The sequence below is a fragment of the Ochotona princeps genome, chromosome 9 (assembly GCF_030435755.1).
Source record: "Ochotona princeps isolate mOchPri1 chromosome 9, mOchPri1.hap1, whole genome shotgun sequence".
In the NCBI taxonomy this organism is placed as follows: Eukaryota; Metazoa; Chordata; class Mammalia; order Lagomorpha; family Ochotonidae; genus Ochotona; species Ochotona princeps.
Genome location: NC_080840.1, coordinates 32,804,550 through 32,823,715, shown reverse-complemented (window position 1 = coordinate 32,823,715; position 19,166 = coordinate 32,804,550). Strand labels below are relative to the sequence as shown.

General features: G+C 54.6%; 1 protein-coding gene across 4 annotated transcripts in view; it reads left to right on the top strand.

Moving 5' to 3' along the window:
• VPS13B (vacuolar protein sorting 13 homolog B) overlaps positions 1 to 18,546 on the top strand; it is a 657,044-nt gene extending 638,498 nt beyond the window's left edge. For all 4 annotated transcript variants that reach the window (XM_058668587.1, XM_058668588.1, XM_058668586.1 and 1 more), the window contains exons 56-62: positions 2,615 to 3,420; positions 7,226 to 7,402; positions 9,366 to 9,536; positions 12,975 to 13,151; positions 14,562 to 14,664; positions 15,075 to 15,324; positions 18,295 to 18,546. In XM_058668587.1, the coding sequence (XP_058524570.1) occupies positions 2,615 to 3,420; positions 7,226 to 7,402; positions 9,366 to 9,536; positions 12,975 to 13,151; positions 14,562 to 14,664; positions 15,075 to 15,324; positions 18,295 to 18,543 (1,933 nt within the window). In that variant the 3' untranslated portion in view covers positions 18,544 to 18,546. The remainder of the gene's footprint in view (positions 1 to 2,614; positions 3,421 to 7,225; positions 7,403 to 9,365; positions 9,537 to 12,974; positions 13,152 to 14,561; positions 14,665 to 15,074; positions 15,325 to 18,294) is intronic.
• The last annotated feature ends 620 nt before the right edge of the window (positions 18,547 to 19,166 follow it).

The window sequence follows — 19,166 nt, the reverse complement described above, 5'->3', positions numbered from 1 at the left end:
AAATTTCAAGCCTACACAGTGATTTCAGAGCAATTTACCTCGAATATAAATGTTTATGTGGCAACCCTCACATATTCTGAAAATAGGTATGCGTGTAGTTGGACTTCTTTCATTCATGTATTCAGCAGCTCTTTGTCAAGTGCTTGCTGGAAGCCGGGTGTTGTTCTGGGCTACAGGTGTATCTGTGACTGCAAAGAGCGTCAACCCTGCCCTTTGTTCACAGTCACAGATGTGGATGGGAGAGCAAGAACCCAGACACAGACAAAATAAAGAAGCAAGTAATATGCTGCAGGTCTGCAGGGCTTAGAACAAGACCCAGTAAGAGAGGTCAGGAGCGTCAGGCCCTAGGGGACAAGGGGAATATTGTTGTAAAAGAAAGCCTCACTGAGGAGCTAACATTTGAGTAAAGACTTGAAAGCAAGACAGGGCTGGTAACATGACTGTGGGTGAGCTGGCCAGCCCATCCTGAGGGAGCGTGCGTGGTACGCTGCAGGGACAAGGAAGAGGACCCACAGGGAGAGTATTCCTTAACCAGTGTGCTTGCAGCCAGCAATGCTTCTGACTTTGCATTGTTTGTTTAATTTTGGAGTATTTATATGTACATAATGAAATATCCTGAAGTTAGAACTCAAATCTGAACATGAAATGCAGGAGCGTTCATGTAGCCTGGTGGCTAACACACCCTCCTTCCACACAGAAGTGCCTGGGTGTGATTTCTGGCTCGGCTCCTGACTGGCTTCCTGCCAGTGCAGACCCTGGGAGGCGGCAGTGAGGACTCAAATTGCTGGGTTGCCACCTCCCACAAGGGAGCCTTGGATTGCACTCCCCAGTCCTGGCTCTGGTTCTTGCCCAACCCAACTGATGTAGTTGTTAGGGGGTGATGGAGGGAGCACACAAGGGCATAGTAGTGAGTGTGTGTGTATATGGATTGTACAAATAATTTAAAAATAAGCATGAAGTTTATCTGTGTTTCATACACATAGCCAAAAGGTAAATTTATCCAGTATTTCTAATGGTCCTGTGTTTTTAGTGCAACTCGTTACATGAGGTCAGGCTTGGAATTTCATACTTGTGACATCATGTCCATATGCAAAAGGTTCTGGATTTTGAAATTTCACATTGGAGCTGCTCACCACATGGTGTGAGGGGCCCAGGAGATCAAGCCTGGATGATGGCAAACACATTGTGCAGGGCTGCATGGGCCACTGCCGTGAAATGAGCAAGTCACAGCATTCTGAGGAGGGAAGCCACAGCTGTGACTTAAATGTCTGGAAGATACTTTGTTGAAAAAGATGGTAGACAAGCAAACAGGGAAACCTGTGAGGAGATTGTCATGCCAGAGACACTGGTGTGGCTGATGCTATATCAGATTGTTGAGGTGGCAAGAAATGGTCTGAATTTACATTCATGGAAAAGCCCACAAGGTCACCCTGATGCATCATATCAGAATTAACACAGGCATCAAAGATGACCCCAGAGTTCTTGGTCAGAACTGTTGGGATTCAGTTGCCCTTAGCTGAGAATGGCAAACACTAAATGTGAGTGTAATAGGGGAAGTCCCGAGTTTGGCTCCATGGATAGCAGTTGGATATGCAGGAATAGAGTTGAGGGCATCAGTATTTAGATGCCATTTGAGATCATGAGATGCAATGGAATCCCCAAGAAAGTCAGTGGAAATGGGCAAGAGGAAACCAAGAAGGCTTTAACCTTAGATACTTCAAAGCTTCTTGATTGAGAACAGAAAGGTCTTACTCCCGTTGAGTGACTGAGGACAAGTGACCAGAGGTGAAGATCTGAGAGGAGAAGACAGGAACATTTCCAGGAGGAGGGAATTACCACCGTGGCAAAGTCCTGTAAGCCCCCAGACCAAACGTTGAGCTAACTACAAGCTCCTGTGATGACTCTGACGAAAGTCATGTTGTTAGTCTGAAGGGGAGCAAAAGCTTGCTTGGAGAAGCTTCCAGCGGAAAGCACAGTGTGTATGGAGTTGGTATGTTAAGGGGGTCAGAAATAGAAGTAGCAGAGCGATGTTTTTAAGAAGTAACAGGGTGTCTGCAAGCTGCTGGCGGAGAAGATGGTCTGGAACAGGGACATGCTACAGTGCTGTCGCTGGGCAGGTGGAGCACGGTGGCTTGATGGCCGGAGGAGGGCCCATTGGAGCAGGTGCTTCCTTACGCCTACGGGGCTGAGGATGGGGTGGGGGCACAGTGCCTGGGCTCAGGCACAGGTCAGTGGGCAGTGGGGATAAGAGGTGGGAGTGCACGTGCGGTCCTCTCGTATTTGCTTCACATTTTCATCTGAGAGAATCTTCATTCTTCTGCTTTGTGATAATCAGGATGCAGAATGCATGCACTTGACTCACAGGATTTGGAACAAAAATCTGATTGTTGGTAAGGAGACACATATAGAAACATGACAGGAACTTGTAATGAGCTCCTTGGGAGTTTTATCCAGTGCAGTTTGTGACTGGCTCTGTCCTAACATGACGTAATCAAAGTTGAGTTTGTATTTGTGTCTTGGGAGCCACTCGTGTCCTTTCAGGTGTTGGAGGAGGCGCTGTCACCAAAGCAGAAAGAAAAGCAAGTGCACTCATGTTCCCTCCCTTTCTCCCCAGGGCTCCAGAGAAGACGGTCATGTTTAGGATGTTCGTAACGCAGCTTAGCCTGGCCATGTTTGATGACCTTACCCAGCACAGAGCCTCCTCTGAACTTCTGAGGCTCACGCTGGACAATGTCTTGGTGCACTTGGCCCCCGGGGCCAGCACCCTCCCTGGGGAGGAGCCCACTGCCTCCTTCTTTCAGCTACACTGCCTTGAGATCTACTGTGGGGACCTGCAGTTGGACAACCAGCTCTACAACAAGTCCAACTTCCACTTTGCTGTCTTGGTCTGCCAGGGCGAGAAATCAGAGGCAACCCGGTGTCCCCAAATGCAGGGTTTCCTCGTGTCCAACATGGATTTGAGAGAGTACAAGGAAAACTGCTTTGTCAAGCTTTGTGTCACCTTAACAGAGGGCCAGAACTCCTTCCTCGACATTAATGAGTTCACTTTTGAATTGAAACCTGCCCGGTTATACGTGGAAGACACCTTCGTGTACTACATCAAAACTCTGTTCGAATCGTACCTGCCCAGCAGCAAGCTGGCAGGGCCCTCCGTGCAGCCCTGCGAGGCCCAGCAGGTGCTGCCTGAGCAGGTGGCTCAGCACGCCAGGGCCCTGGGGAATCCTGTGCGGCTCCGCAAGCTGGTGATCCAGCCGGTGCACCTGCTGGTCAGCATCCACGCCTCCCTCAAGCTGTACATTGCCTCCGACCACACGCCCCTCTCCTTCTCTGTGTTTGAGCGCGGGCCCGTCTTCACTACTGCGCGGCAGCTCGTGCACGCGCTGGCCATGCACTACGCCGCGGGGGCCCTCTTCCGAGCAGGTAAGAGAATACAGGCTGAGCTCTGGGATGGGCTCAAGCCAGGGCATCACTGGCTCAGGTGGTAAGGAAGCAGTGACACCCAGGGGCGAGGTCATGAAAGGGACAGCATCCAAATCTAGACTCTGTCCCTGCTGGACACAGGGCTTCCCGGCTCAGTCCCAAGGTCTTCATCTGTAAGATAGGTCTTGTGAGATCCTGGCTTTGGAGAGTAACAGGGGTCCCTGCTCCTTGTTGTCAGAACAGAGGAAGAGTTCTGGGCCGGAATAAGTCAGCCAAGCGAGTACAGGTTGTCCTGGGACTCTCCCCGGTTAAGTTTCTGTGAGGTTTCATTTCTTCTCTTCTAGAGTAAAACTTGACAAGAGGTTGGAGGTTGGTAGGGAGGAGAGGAGACAGGAGAAAATAAAAATGAAGTGTTGAGAGGATCAGATGAAAGTATGTCAAGTACCCAACATTTTGCTTGGCTCTTAATGAACATGCCAGTAAGAGGGGCTGTGATATTAGCTGTTATATAACTCTGGGATTTAATTGCATGAAGCAAATGCTTTTTTAGCCCCTTGCAGGCAAAGAGGCCCTTTCTTAGCATCCTAGCACAGCCAGAAAACCTAGCCCAGGCCCTGTGTTCCCCGGGCCTAAAAGAACTCCAGTTGTAGCTTGTAAGCCTCCCTTCTTCCTTGTTCTTCATGAATAGCTGGAGGTGAGGAATGTGGAGGATTTGTGTGCTCACAAGATGCACAAAGAGCCCTCTGCCTACCCCGCCAGACAGCCAGCAGAGAGCAGCCGGTGGGTGTCTCGGCCTCTGCACAGACTGGAGACGGCGGAGGATGAAGGGCCCTTGGGCTGGGCAGGTGGCCGCCCGCGCCGGGAGCTGTTGTTTCTCAAGGCCTGGGCTTCCCTTCTCAGTGTGGCGGAAGGTGCCTGCATGGGACAGTTTCCTATGCATCCACAGTGCTGTATGGGGAGTACTGTGCACTGCAATTGAGGGCCAGGGACCGTGTGGTCTCAATAATTTGCAGTAATGGGCGCCCGAGCTGCAGTCCTCAAGGCAGAACCAGGCAGAGCAGGCTCAGATCAGTGACCCAGCTTCCTGTGGCTGGCAAGAACTGCAACAGAGCCCCCCGCCCTCCGCCCCACACACAGCTTGGGTCTAGCCTACAGCCCTCTCCAGGAGTACCACAGCAATCTTCCCGAATGCTGCAGAGGAAATACCCTGTGCTCTGTCCTCCACACGTCACGCCCTGGTCAGGTGCTGGTGGCTGCAGGAAAGGAACCAGGAACCCTGCCCTGTCAATGGTTAGGCTTGCCCCAGAATGAAGCACACACCATCAGCATGGCCGTCTAGTACTGTTGGAGAAAAGAACAAGATGAAGGAGAGCCCCGCCAGGCCTGCGGGGGCAGGGCCTCCACAACAGCACAGAAGGCATTTCCCTCTTGCGAAGAAATCCGCAGTTAACATTTCAAACTTCATAGATGGGTATACTTACATGCTGTCCCAGAAACTTACTCCTTCAGGCAGCCCTTTTCTTTGAACACGAGAAGGGGCCGTTGTAGGTTGCTGAGCCTCCAGGATGCCTACACGATCTCTTTGGTTAGTGTTTTTAAGGTGTTTCCCCAGGAGATTCCATTGGGTTGTTGTTGGGGTTTTTGTTTCATCACCTAACAATTCTGTCTCAAGCTCATGGTGTTACAGAGACAAGGAGTTCTAAGATAGAGGTCAAATTTTCTGAGCTCATCAGAAACTCCAGTCAGTGGACAATCTGAAGATGAGCTCTAAGCAGGGTCGGAGTGAGCCCTGGAAGCCTGCCAGAGCTCCCCAGGTAGGGAGGAATGGCGGGGCGAGGACCTCTGCAGAGGGGGCGCCTGGGAGTTAGCAGGCCGCCACCTCACCCCGCCTGGGTCAGCATCCAGCCATCAGATGCTAGAAGCGTCCCAGCTGCCAGTGCTGAAACACCCTGACCTCACTTCTGGGGAAGCTTGTGCAGTCATCGGAAGGGAGCGTAAAGATAAATAAATAGTAGTGCGGAATGGGGAACCAGCCCCATTTGAGGGGAGAAATGTGGGCGACATATTTTCCTGAGGTCCCTCTCCAGCCCCAAGTCTCGGTTTGATGGGAAGCCAGGCTGACTCCGTGGTTTTTGTTTTTGTTTTTTAATTGCAAATAAGTAAGCTGAAGGTTGACACATTCAGCCTCCACACCCGTGGGCTCCACATCCATGGATTCAACCAGCCATGAACGCAAAAGAGTCCCACCTGCCAATCAGTCTCACCGAAAATGTTCAGACTTTCTTGTCATCGCCTACTAAGCAATATAGGACAACCGTTTATATAACATTAATTTAACTTAAAATATGTGGAGGATTATGCACGCTGTACACAAATACTCTCCCTGAGGGACTGGAGCGTCCATTAGGCATCCTGAAGTCAGGTCCCCACAGCTATCCAGGCACACGTGCATTTGGTTTTTGGTGGAAATAACTTAAAGAGAAGGATCTCTATACCTCCTGCCCTTTTCTGGGTGGCTCAGATGCGACACTCCTCTCAGAGCTCCCAGGCTGTCCTCTGCCCGCTTGCCTGTGGAACCAGGAAGACAGTGGGACGGGGTTGGCTGTGCCTCTGCTCCCACGCCAGGCACTGTCCCCAGCCCTGAGCAGCAGCCGGGGCTCATCGGCAACCCTGGTCGAACGGAGATGCCCCTGATCTCCCGTGTAGCTCCTGTGGCCATCACGGAACTTAGCGGCCTGCCTCGGAGGGCCTCCTGTTGTACCCTCGGCCTTTGGGAAAACACCCCCCTTTGCCCCAAGCCCTGGTGCTGTCTTCCCAGTGTTGCTGAGGAGGAGGAGGGCTCAGAGCAAGAGCCTGCCGTGGCTCCAGCCCACACCCTGTCCATCCTCTCGGGCCTGTGTCTTCCCCGAGGGCCTGCTGCTGGGGGAGAAGGAGACGCTCCCACACAGGTCCCAGCTCCCTGGAGGTCATCCCACCGGCAGGGAGGTTAGTGGATTTCTGAAGGAAACTGCCCCTTCCAGGTCTTTCTCTCGGTGGCCCCTGGCCTTACCCACTGTTCCCAGAGCCCTGAGCCGGCAGCCCCCAGTCTCCACACCGTCTGGGGAGGCCCCAGGGCAGCCCTGCACCCCCAGGCTTGTTCTCACAAGGCAGCAGTCCGGCTGTGGTGCAAGCCCAGGCTCCCATAGGAAGCCAAGTGCAAGGCCACTCTCCTTGGACATTCCCAGGAACACACCCCTCCCTGTCACTGCTGTTTACGCAACTGAAGCCTGAATCCGGGGTTGAAGGGGAGACATTTATCTGGCTCTAGCTGTGTTCCAAAGGGAAGCACTCAGCTTGGTAGGATCGGGAAAGGTTAAAAGTAACACCCCATCCTTGGCAGAAGCTGGCTTCCCCTTTGCAACACCCCACTTAGCATCTGGCCTCCCCTTCTGGCCCAGGTGCCTCCTCCCAGGCCTGGTGGCCCCGTGGCCCTGCATAGGTGACGGCCAGCGCTTCCCCTGCCCACAGTCACCTGCCACCCGGGATGCCGTGGCCTGGCAGGAGCCCACGGGCACGTGGGAGGCTCAGGCCAGGAAGTCACCCTGAAGCCATCTGTGAGCACCATAGGGTCCGTGGCAGGCAGAATGAAGGTCTGCTGTTCGCATTCTCGGTCAATGACTGGGTCGCCATCACTTGCTCCAAAAAAGCTTATCCGTTGTTTTTCAAGTCCAGTGTGAAAACCAAGTTGTGGAGGAAGGGATCGCCATGACCCCCCAGCTCCCACGTGGGAAGTGCCAGTAACCCCTGCCTGCCTTCCTCCCCACAGGCTGGGTGGTGGGGTCCCTGGAGATCCTGGGCAGCCCTGCCAGCCTTGTACGCAGCATCGGCAACGGCGTCGCTGACTTCTTCCGGCTCCCCTACGAGGGGCTCACCCGGGGCCCCGGCGCCTTCGTGAGCGGAGTTTCCAGAGGAACCACGTCGTTTGTGAAGCACATTTCCAAAGGTAGCTCCTTGCTCACTGTGTGCCACCTGCCCTGCCCACCTTCGCCCGAGCGTGATGATTGGGAATGCCTTCCGCCTGCCTCTGGCTCCGGCTCCTTGGCACGCTGAAGCCTTGGATCCATAACAAAGCTCATATACAGTGTCTTATGTTTTAAACAGATCACTGCTTGCCTGCAGTGTGCGAAAATGTTTCAGGAACTTCAGCATTTTAAACCTCCCATTGGGAAAACGAGGATTGGCTCGACTGTTATTTCATGGGATAAACACAGAAAAACTAAAGGTGTTCGAGATTTCTGCTAAACATCAGAAATCCTACACCGCGTTGCCTCATTGCATTTTTTTTTAAATGTAGACACAGTTGTCATAACTTTGGTAAGGACGAGGACTCACGGTGACAGGGACTGGGAGGGGGACAGCCCTCTCTCCCGGCAAGCCGTGTCAACAGTGCCATCTGGTGGCTGCTGCGGGGCGCCGGGCACCAGCACCACACAGCTGCCCACAGGAATCTTGGAGCCTGAGCCCCGTGTATTTTGCCTGACGATATTTGGGGCAGGTTGGCAGTGGCTGGGGAGCTAACGAGGGCCATGTGAGCCCCCTTTTCTTCTCAGCGGGGGGCAGGCCGAGGCCTCCTCTTCCCCATAAAAGGCATCTGACCGTAGACAGCGCTGCCACTCCATTGTAAGGGGGCAGGTTGCGGAAGTCTCCAGAAGGCCTTGGAAGAAAATTTGGGTTTGAAATATGAGAATCTGTGATCCTTGCAGGGGGGCCGGAGCCTCCGGGTGGGGGGTTGGCAGGAGAACAGCAAGAGGAAGAAAAACAGATTGCATGGACAATGAAAGGAGCCACTCCCCCAGGCCTCAAGTCATCGGGGAGGCCTGAGAGTGGGCCACGGAGCCGACCAGTGAGTCACTCCGGGCTGCTCCGGGGCTCTGCTGTTTGCATGTTCAAGTCAGATGACCAACACCTGCTAAGCGAAACCTCAGCAGTCATGCTAGCAGACTGGCTCACGGAGTGCTCTCTCCGCTTGGTCTCAGCTTCTCTTAGTTTCTCTTAGTTTGGTCTTACGTGTGTGATCTTTGCAGATTACTGGTAAGGGTGTGCCTGTGACAGTAACCTCTGCCACTTAACTGCTGGAGCTGGAGATGTGATAACAGATGAGCAAGGCCATGGGCCTCAGGCTGTGCCTGCTGATGTCTGGTTTGGCTGAGTTGAGCAAAGTGCAGAGAAGAACCTTTCTTAGGACCACCAGAGGGCGGCGTGGCTTTCTCTGACCCGGTCCCTTTGTCGTGTCCCCTACCCCGCCCCCCCAAGCATCACTGTTGCCCAGATGCTCTGTGGCACAGTCACTCCCTGCGAGTTGTCAAGTTGAGGAGGTGTTATGGCTGAAGCAGTAAGGAGGGAAGAACTGATTCCCAAAGAGGAAAGTCAGTCCTGCTCTTCAGGAACCTGGCCCCGGGGAGTGGTCGCTGAGCCTTAGAGCCAAGATGTCACAGCTCGCTCCTGCTGGCCCACACCTTTCAGCTGACGCTCCTCCCAGCGGGCACCAGTACCAGCTTAGGGACCCAGGGCCCCGCCACTCACACAGGAGACCTGGAGTGCATGCCTGGACACAGCTTCAGCTCCTCCATCCTGGCCTGCCAGCATCAGTGGCATTTTAGAGTGAGCCAGCAGGTGGGAACACCACACCCTTTCTGTGTCTCCAGGTAGCGTGGCATGCCTTTTTTTTTTTCCAACCAGCCTCAATGAGGGCACTGAAACTGCTTAGCCCAAGCCTTGGCAGTCACATGGTAGGAAAGGGTATGCAACGCCTGGCCTCTGGGAGACAAGAGAGAAGCTCTCCCTCTCCCCCCCGTTCCCAGCTCCTCACTTACTCCACAGTTGAGGGGGTGCAGGGCCCCCACACTCCTGCCATTGCCCCTCCCGAGTGTAACTCAGAGGCCAGTCATGTGTTCTTGTGCCCTCAGGGACCCTCACGTCCATCACCAACCTGGCCACCAGCCTGGCCCGCAACATGGACCGCCTCTCGCTGGACGAGGAACACTACAACCGACAGGAGGAGTGGCGGCGGCAGCTCCCGGAGAGCCTGGGCGAGGGGCTGCGGCAGGGCCTGTCCCGGCTGGGCATCAGTTTGCTGGGTAAGGGTGGGGCATGGCATCACAGGCCCTGGGGAGGACTGGCAGGGGAGGTGGACCCTGGCTCTTCAGGGCAAAGCTGAGGCTGTGAGGATGAGGCGCTCACTGGGTTCAGAGCGCCAGGGAGCTGGTTCCTAGAGCCAGCCCAGGCCCTGCCTTGTTGCCTCTGCTCCAAAATGCAGCCGGGGGGCTTCAGTGTGGGTTGCCAAAGGGACAGGGCAGTCTCTGGCTGCCTCCTGGGGACAGGAACAGCCGCGCTGCCTTGAGGAGGCCCTGCAAGGACTTTGGAGCATGCCGCGCCGGCTGCAGTGGGCTGCTAGCTGCAACTTGCTGCCTCTCTGAGTCCCTGTCCTGCACAGCCTGGCTCCGCACAGACACAGTTGTCGGTGTGGCCAGCGGGCCCACTGAGAGGCCAAGATGGCCAAGGTTCTCTGAGAACAGAACTAATGTTTGAAAATAAGGTACTTTGGAAAAACCTATAAAAAGGAAGCTGCAGTGCTGAGAGTTTACAGAGCAGGATTTTCAAGGGCAGTTTTGTTTATTTGCTTGCAAAGGAACTTAAAACTGTATGGCTTGGCGCCCAGCCCACTGCGTATCTGAGCGAGCGCCTGGCCGAGATCAAAGTGGCCCTGGGCAGCTCGAGGGCGGAGAGGAGGAGAGCGAGAGGCCGTGTCCCTTCTCCCATCTTGGGTTCCCTACACCGGACTCTGGCACTTGGCCGTGGCCAGCTCAGGCTCTGGGAGGAAGCAGTAAAACATTACAAGTTCAGGTTAAGCGACTAGAGCTGCCTGAAGCAGTGAGAACGTGCTGTGACATCCCCGTCAGTGTTCCGGGCTGAGCGCTGGGCCACGCCCACTCCCAGTACCTGGCCACCACCTGGGGTGTTGGTGCCTCCTTTGGAGAAGGTGGTGTGGCACAGGGGGTACTTCCTGTCCCTCAGGAGGCCCAGTGCCCACCGCTAGGCATCCACCGCTTGTCTTGGCAGCCTCAGACAATGCCTTCCCTCCTTCTGGCATGAGTTTCTCTTTTGTTATTTGGAGCTGCTAGCACCAGCACTGCACCTTTGATGGACGGTCATGTGCCAGGCAGGCAGTGCCCGCCGCGTGAGCAGTGCCATGAGGACAGCAGGCAAACTGGAGGAGTTGCCTGCTTTCAGGATGTCCCAGCCAAGCCAGCCCCTTGAGTGGGTGGTAGGGGCACTTTGCTTAAGCCTGGTTCAATGGAGAGAACTGCTGTAGCCAGAAGCAGCGGCGGGGTCCTCTCCAGGATCACTGGGGACTCTGGGATCTTCTTTCACCCTGCACTGGCTGGCTGTGGCTGGCCCCACCTTGACACTGTGATTCCTTTTGGCCCCAGGGCTCGGTGCTCTTCCCACCCAGCGAAGCCCCAGCCCTGCAAACTGATGGGGGCCATTGGTTATGTGAGGAACAGGGAGACTGCCCTGCTGAAGTCACTGTTGCCTTTGTAAAAGCTTCATTTATTCTCCTTGGAAGGCAGAATTCCAGAGCGGAAGAGAGAGAGGTCTTCCATCCACTGGGTCACTCCCCGGAAGGTCACAACTCTGGGAGCTGGGCCAGAAGCAAGCCAAGAGCCAGGAGCTTGCACCATCTTCCACTACTTTCCCAGGCGTACTAGCCTGGAGCTGGACTGGAAGTAGAGCAGCCAGGACACAAACTAGCAGCCATATGGGATGTAGGTGGCCACAGTGCCAGCCTCTGATATCTCCTTGTGAGGCTTGGCTCCTATTGGCAGGTTAAGAGAACTGCCAAGTTCTGATCTACGCCATGCCTCATAAAACCTTGTGCCCAATGGGCATCATCTAGTCTGTCTATGGAACCCTCCAGTGTACCTGCCATACATTGCCACCTTCCAGAAACGTGTCTGTGCTGGGGGTAATGTCAGTCCCACCCTGGTGTGTCTAGGGCAGCTGCACCTGCCAGTCCAGGGACCCTGGGCACACAGTTCCTGGCCTTGCTCACCTGTCAGGCGGTGCCCCCGTTTCTGGAGCCCTCCTAGTTCACTCAGATCTTCTGTCCCTGCCTCCCTTGCATCCAGGTCAAGAGCCTGTCCATGTTGTGCTCATCTCTGGGCTTTTCCAGACCTGTCTGGTGCAGGGAAGGGTGTGGAGGGGCCACGGCCTAGACGCGTCACTTAGCACAGTGTGGAGTGGGAGCTGCTGTCTGCAGCAGTGTGGAAGCCAGGCCCCGGAGCAGGACTCCAGGTGCTCAGTGTCTACCTCTGCAGCACAGACACTGAGGGCACTGGGAGTGAAGTGTTCACAGCGCATGCAGGGGCTGGCCAAGAGCTCATGTCATCTAATGGGACTGTGCTCGCCGGAACAGGGAGGGGAGTGTCACTGCTGTGCCCAGCACTGGAGGGCCCCCTCCACATGTCCCCACCCTCACCCCCGCCTGGGGAAGTGGACTGCAGAGGACACATTTCCCACAGGCGTTTATGGGACACTGTGGGATGTGAGGCCGCTTGAACAGGCAGCCACCACAGGGCCTCAAGGCAGCGAGGAACCTGACCACTGGCCTCCAGGGGCGTCTGAGGCTTTTAAATGAGCCCACAACAGTTTTTCCAAAAGTAATGGCTTTGTAAAAACACAGTTTTGCCTGCAGAACTGGCATCAGCCTTGCCCACACTGATCAAATCCTTTTTCCCAAGACACCCCTGGAGCCTGTTCCAGCTCCTTCTGCATTCCCACTGTGCCCCAGTTCCTCTTTTGAACATGTAGGGCACCAGGGCGGAGGGCATTGCCCTGTCCCCAGAGGCCACCCACCCTGCAGTGCCTCTGGCATGAGGAGGACCAGCCCAAGGGGCCGCCTTTCCAGCACTTATCTTCCTGGGTGTCTGGGCAGGAAACAGGGCACACACACTAAGCATCCCATTTGCGTCTAGCGTGGGGAGCACTAACCTGGGGCACCAGCCCGTCTCAGGTGACAGGGTGCCTGGCCCCCATTCAGAGGCCTGGGAGACGGCTCTCTTATGTCTCACCTCCCACAGCACCTCATAGCCACCCACATGTGGCTGGCCAGCCGGGGAGCTGCCGCCAGCAGGAGCCCCTTGAGCAAGTCAGTGGATGAGAGTAACTTCCCAGTTCAGGGCGGGAGGCGTCAGCAGGGCTGGACTCACACAGAACTTCCAGAAGCCCAGGAAGCCTGCCTCCCCCTGTGGCAGACCACAGAAGGCAGCGCCGCTGCTCCCTGGCCACCTCTGCCATGCTTGCTGGCTCTGGTCAGTCACCCTGTCACAAAGCCTGACCAGGTGGACTAAACTCAGTCTCAACATGGTCTCGATGAAGGCAACAAACACCTGACGAGAGCAGCCCCTGGTAGGCTGGCCTCTCGGATAGTGAGGAACCAATCGTGAGGCTGGAGGGCAGCACGCCGTACGTGGCGCATGGCACGTGTGCACTCACTGTGGCTTTTGTGGTTGCAGGGGCGATCGCGGGCATCGTTGACCAGCCGATGCAGAACTTCCAGAAGACAGCGGAAGCCCACGCCTCGGCGGGCCACAGAGCCAAGGGCGTCATCTCTGGCATGGGCAAGGGGATCATGGGGGTGTTCACCAAGCCCATCGGTGGAGCGGCCGAGCTCGTGTCCCAGACCGGCTATGGTAAGTTGGTGGGCAGCCAGCCAGACCCGCACGCAGTGACGAGGCGGTGAGTAACACTGTCTCGCTTCAGCGTAGAACTGCACTCCTAACCAGCAACAGCAGGCCGAGCCAGAGAAATGGAAGAGGAATCTCCCAGAATCTATTCTGCAGTATGACAGGTGTCAGAGGGCAGTGAAGGACACAGGGGCAAAGCAAGGAGTTCCTCATGTTCCCCAGGAGAAACCTGGAGGGACAGACAGGAAGTAGCCTGTGAGGGACTGACGTGGGTTCTTCACCTTGGAGGGGGGCAGAGCAGTCCATGGGGACCACATGACTAGGACCGCGACCTGTCACCGCTGGGGCATGGAGCTGGCCAACAAGCTGTGTCAGACATCTGAAGACAGCTCCCCTGCTGGTCAGGCACCGGGCACTTGGTGTGGGCACACACAGGGCCTGCATGGCAGCACCTCCGGAAGCAGTCTTGAAGAGCCCACCCAGGCACAAGCATGGGGGCTTCCTGCCCCTGGCCCCCTGCAGCTCCACCATGGGGAAGTTGCGGCCTCCCTCACACACGCACTGTGGAAGCCCAGGCTGCTCTTGCCCATGGGCCCAGCAGTGGCAGGCAGCGGGTCCTTCGTAAATTCTCTTGGCTTCGAGAAATGTCCCGCCCCTCCCGGGTGCCCCTCGCTTATGTAAGAGCATCTCAGAGCAGGGCTTCACATGGCCTTTTGGGTTTCCATCACTCTTGTAAAACTTTTATGACTGCACTGAAGGTTTTACAAACCACTAACTCTTAGTCTAATGACTGTGCCTCGTTCATAAACATTTACAAGGCCTCAGAAAGCACACAGCCTGGGCCATCTCTGGCTCTGGCGGCTCTTTGGGGGCCTGCGTGGTTGCTGCTGGGTGCCCGGCTTTGGGGCTGGCCCAGGGGCCGCACAAAGGCAGTCAGAACCCCCGAGCACGCATAAATGGATGTGGTGGGGTGCTTCAGAGCTGTGATGTCACTGACTTAAGTGGTGTAGCTGAGAAAGCTGGGTGCCTATGTATGGGTTGTGTTTTAGTCTCTGACCAACTCTAGCACAGATCCAATCAGGAAGTATTACAATATTCAGCAAAGACATCAAGAAGTACCTCGCATAAAAATGCGAAGTGCTGTGTCAGCCGCTGCACCCAGCCGCTTGCCCCAAGTGCCACCGTGTGCTTGGACTGGGCACATTCATCTAACTGCAGCTTGCCGCCAGGTCGGGTCAGCGGGGACAAGAGCACTGTTCGGCCTAATGATTGTCAATATTAGTACACTTGCTTCCAAAGATGTGACATTCCAGGTCTGCAGCATTTATGGGTGGCTCCAAGCAGATGACATCACTGTAGCACAGAACTGTTTTCCAGCAAAGGATGAGTAAAAGCCTCTCACTTCTTTCAACACAGGTATTTTACACGGAGCCGGACTTTCTCAGCTTCCCAAGCAGCGCTGTCAGCCACACGATCTCCAGGCCGACCAGGCCCCCAACGGCCACGTCAAATATGTCTGGTAAAATTGTTGAGCCACAGACTCAGCTTTACAGCCATGTTGTAGGCTGGTGCTCCTGGCTGGCCGTCGAGCACATGGGTCACACTCCCAGTGTGGTTCGCCAGTTTGGGCTGTGGCATCTTGGAAGCGCAAAACCATCCGAGGGCCAGGGAGAGGCTGCCGAGTTCTGCTCCCCACCGCCCAGCCCCGGGGCCGCAACTCCCCATGGGACCAGCGTTCTAATGGGGGGAGGGGGAAGAGGGGTGCTGGGACGAAGGAAATCTTTGTCCCCAGGAGGAATTTACAACTCTACCTGAAGTTGGCAATCAGAGTGAAGACCCCTGGTTCTCTGTTGGGGGACCATGGGGGGAAGCGGGCCAGCCCTGGGGACAGTGAGCTCTAAGCTCCTGGCCTCTTTTCTGCTTCAACAGGAAAATGCTTCAGTCTCTGGGCAGACCGGAGGTCCACATGGCCCTGGATGTGCTTCTGGTGCGGGGCTCTGGCCAGGAGCACGAGGGCTGCTTGCTGCTGACGTCGGAAGTGCTCTTTGTGGTGAGCGCCAGCGAGGACACACAGCAGCAGGCCTTCCCCGTCACCGAGGTCAGCTGTGCACAGGACAGCCAGCAGGCCCACCTGCTCACCGTGCAGCTCAGACAGCCCAGAGTGGCCTGCGACGTAGAGGTGCGTTCCCACCAACAGGGCGCCAGGGGCAGGGTGCCAATGGGGCAGGCACCCTGGCATTGAGGAGCTGCTGGACATAGGAAGGTGGGAGCGTGCATTGTTGCCAGGGCAGAGGGACTCTGTAGGAACTCATGACTTAGCCAGAGTTTGGCTGGTGGAAGGCAGGGTGCTGTCGGGTGATCAGTGGAGCTTCAGAGTAAGAGGTTACGCACCAGCTAGGATGACAGCAGCGATCCCAGGCGACGCTCCATGGAGGCCTGGGCCACGCAGGAGTCCAGCTCGGTGACCACTCCAAACCAGAGCCTTCGGGATGCCCCCACCTCCTGCAGCTGTCTCCCCCTTTCTGTCAGATAATTTCTCATCCCCATGGTGGTCACCAGAAGTAGACAAGAAAAGGGTGATCTCATTGAAGTGTTGGGGACAAGAGGCGAGCCCTGCCCCAAGAAGTCCAACCCAGGGGAAGCAGGTGCTCTGGGCTCGTGCCTCCCTGGGGACGGGCTGACCCCGGGGGCTGCCGGTGGCCTAGGAGACAAGTGCCCTCCCCGGTCCAAGGGCTGAGTGACTCTGCCCCCCAGCAGGCCCAGCCCAATTCCTCCTCTCATTATTTTCTTCCTGATATGGCAGCTTGTGTCTCCCTCACACCCGTTTGGGTAAAATTATCTGAGGAGGTGGAAAGCAGCCAAGCACAACAACCCTGTACGATTTCTCTGGTTTCTTGGCTCATAATCAGTCAGGCTTTCAGCTGGGGCTTGGCACCAGGACTCTGCTGCTGCTGCCAGTTGATGACTTGCTGGGAATAAACACAGGTCAGATGTCCAGGCTGCTTTACTGCATCTGCCACAGCCTCTGATCCAGTTGACAGGAAAGCAGCGCTGACCCGCCACCAGGACCTGGCAGGTCCTCAGTCCCTAACAAGCAGAGTCCACCTCCAAGGCCCTAACAGGCTCTGTGACTGCCCTGGGGCCTTCGCTTGCTCCTGCGCTGCGTGGCCAATCATTCCCATCTTACAATAGTCCAGATTGGCTGTTCCTGTTCTGGAAGACTTCCTGTCTGCTGTGATCTCTCACCTGTCCAAGGACAGGCCTGGTAGAGGTCTCTGGGGGGGTTCTCAGGGATGATGGCTGCAGTGGTCAGGGGTACAGACCATGAGACCAGGCTGAAGGGGCCAGCATGGCCGGCAGCTGGCAGGACAGCCACCCAGCGACCAACCCTGAGCACCTGGGGCCTCTGGCCCCCACACTGTCTACACCCTTTGCCCTCTCTTCTCAGGTCACAACCCCAGTGTGACCTCCCTCAGCATCAAACTGCATGGGTTTCTGGTTTGACACAGAGCCCTCAAGGCTGCTCTGATGCACTGTTGATGTGGGGAACGCTGCCCTGCTCACAGCACCGCACCCCAATGCCCCCAGACATAGGGCTTGGTGAGAAGCCTGCGGCTATTCTAGTCAAAACCGAAGGTGTGACGAGGACCTTGACGTGAAGTGGCTCTTGTGACTTTCTGCTCTTGCCTTAGATGCTAGGAAACACAGCTCCTTTGAATTTTGGAAGGAATTAATTTGTAGTTGACATCATTCTGTGTATTCAAATATGGCAGGATTCAGCTTTTTAAAAATCCACATTTGCTTTTCTTGCTTAAATGCAGCCATTTTTAGGGGTCATAATTGCTTAATATGCCTGGCACGTTATTGAAATCCCTTCTGAGAAGCTCAAAATGAGTCAGAAGGTCAATTTATTCCTTGGCCAGGTTCCTTTCACAACACGGGTTTTCCTGTGCTGCTGTTCAGGAGGAGCAATTAAGACTGTGTATTCAAAGCTTCCAGCTAAATCCTGGCCCCATCAGTGATACCATCAGTGCTCCGGCTGGTGCACAGCTTTCATCTGTCAGTGTATCTTTAGGGGCCTTTTCTTTCCCAAGCTGAAAAGCAGGAAACCCAGACTCCTGATGGATGCCGCCCGTCCTCCTCCCTTTCCCATCTCGCTGCCACTCTGCAGCTTTTAAGACCCTCGGCAGGAGTTCTGCAGTCCTACACCGCCAAAGCACAGCAGTTCTTTACATCACCACTACTTAGTGTATTTAAGAGCCCTTGTTAAATGTTTACAGTTCAGGCGGAGTGGTCCCGCCAGCGTTCATAGGTAAGAGCCACAGGAAGGCCAGCAGCTGGCTGCCTGTCCCCACCGGGGCGTGCTCGGCCGACTCGCTGCTCTACTTGATCTCCACACGAGATCGCTGCAGGACCTGTGCGCGAAGGATTTATAGCTCCAGCTGCCTTTGATGGGTACTTTCTCAGAAAATCTCACTTAAGCGCTGAGGTAGTAGTATATCTCAACTCTCCTGTTCAAGTTCCACTGAAGATGAGCCAGACTTTTATGAACCATAAATGTACTTTGTATCCTCCCTTTTTCCATAAAAATTTCCCCTTCCTCTGCCCAGTTTTTCTATTTTCTCTGGCTTTAAACCCTGGTATTTATAAAAACAAAATGTTACAGTTTGAAAGGTATTCTCTCTATGCTGTGTCCAAAGCCACTTTTAAAGGAGTTCACTGTTTTTGGGGGGGAGGGGGCGAAGGGAGTGGGGAGGTGAGATCATGTTTGTTTGTTTGTTTTACCTAAAGAGGTTCAGGGACTCAGGTTTCAGGTGCCAAGTTTAATGCTGGTTAGATTTAGGCAGAGGAAAGGCCTCTTCCCTCTTTATTCCCAGGCTGGTCAGTAAAGGCACTGGCAGGCAGGTGCTTGAATGGTTACTGAACGAATGCCCTGCAATAAAATGGTCAACTTAAACATCCAGATGTTGCGCCCCAATGACGCTTACCCTAAGACAGGCTGTCCTGTTGTCACACCACAGGCACAGTTCAGAGTAGAAACAAAAAGGAAGCCATTTTGATAAATGACCTCACAGCACAGGACAAGTACTTAGCTGTGGAAGTCTCACTGACACGATTTGGCGAGTAACAATCTCCTTTGGGGTTCTAGGTGGATGGAGTCCGAGAGAGACTGTCAGAACAACAGTACAGCAGGCTTGTGGACTACATCACCGCAACGGCCTGTCACTTGGCCCCCAGCTGCTCTTCCACCCAAACACCCTGCCCTGTGGTGGCTGTGGAACCCCCTACCTCCACGGTGAAGACGTACCACTATTTGGTGGATCCACATTTTGCTCAGGTCTTCATAAGTAAATTTTCCATGGTGAAAAATAAAGCCCTGAGGAAAGGGTTCCCGTGAGACGGAGGCCTGGATTCCTGCTGTGTACTGAAGCCAGTGTGCGCACCAAGCCAACGTGCTTGGACAGTGGGGAAGAAATGGAGTCACAAAAAGTGCTTCTCTTCCAAAATGGGAATAATGTACAGAATCCTGTTACATTCTGACTACACATCGAAATGCATTCCTTTTTGCTCTATAATGCCTTGTGTAAAACTTTTCACTATAACCTGGATCCAATCACTCTATAAAGCAAAATGTCATCAGAAGTTAGAGAGGAAATATCAGTAAATTTCATTCCAGATTACATCTGGGTGGGGACAGAGACATAGCCTCTGCCTGACAACCCTCTGTGCTGGAGAGGCTTGGATTCTTCAACACTGTTAACTCCTAGATGTGATGGTAACTCTTAGCTACATATATTTTGGCTTTAAAGTCTGCTAATTACTGAGATTTTCAAGTCTGATAACACTCCTGATGCATTTTGGAAGAAAAGTTTTTCCAGTTTTACTAGACAAGCTCGATTTTCAAGTCTGATAACACTCCTGATGCATTTTGGAAGAAAAGTTTTTCCAGTTTTACTAGACAAGCTCAGAATGAACCTATCAAACTTCCGATGATCCCCTGGTACACTGCAGGGGAATCGA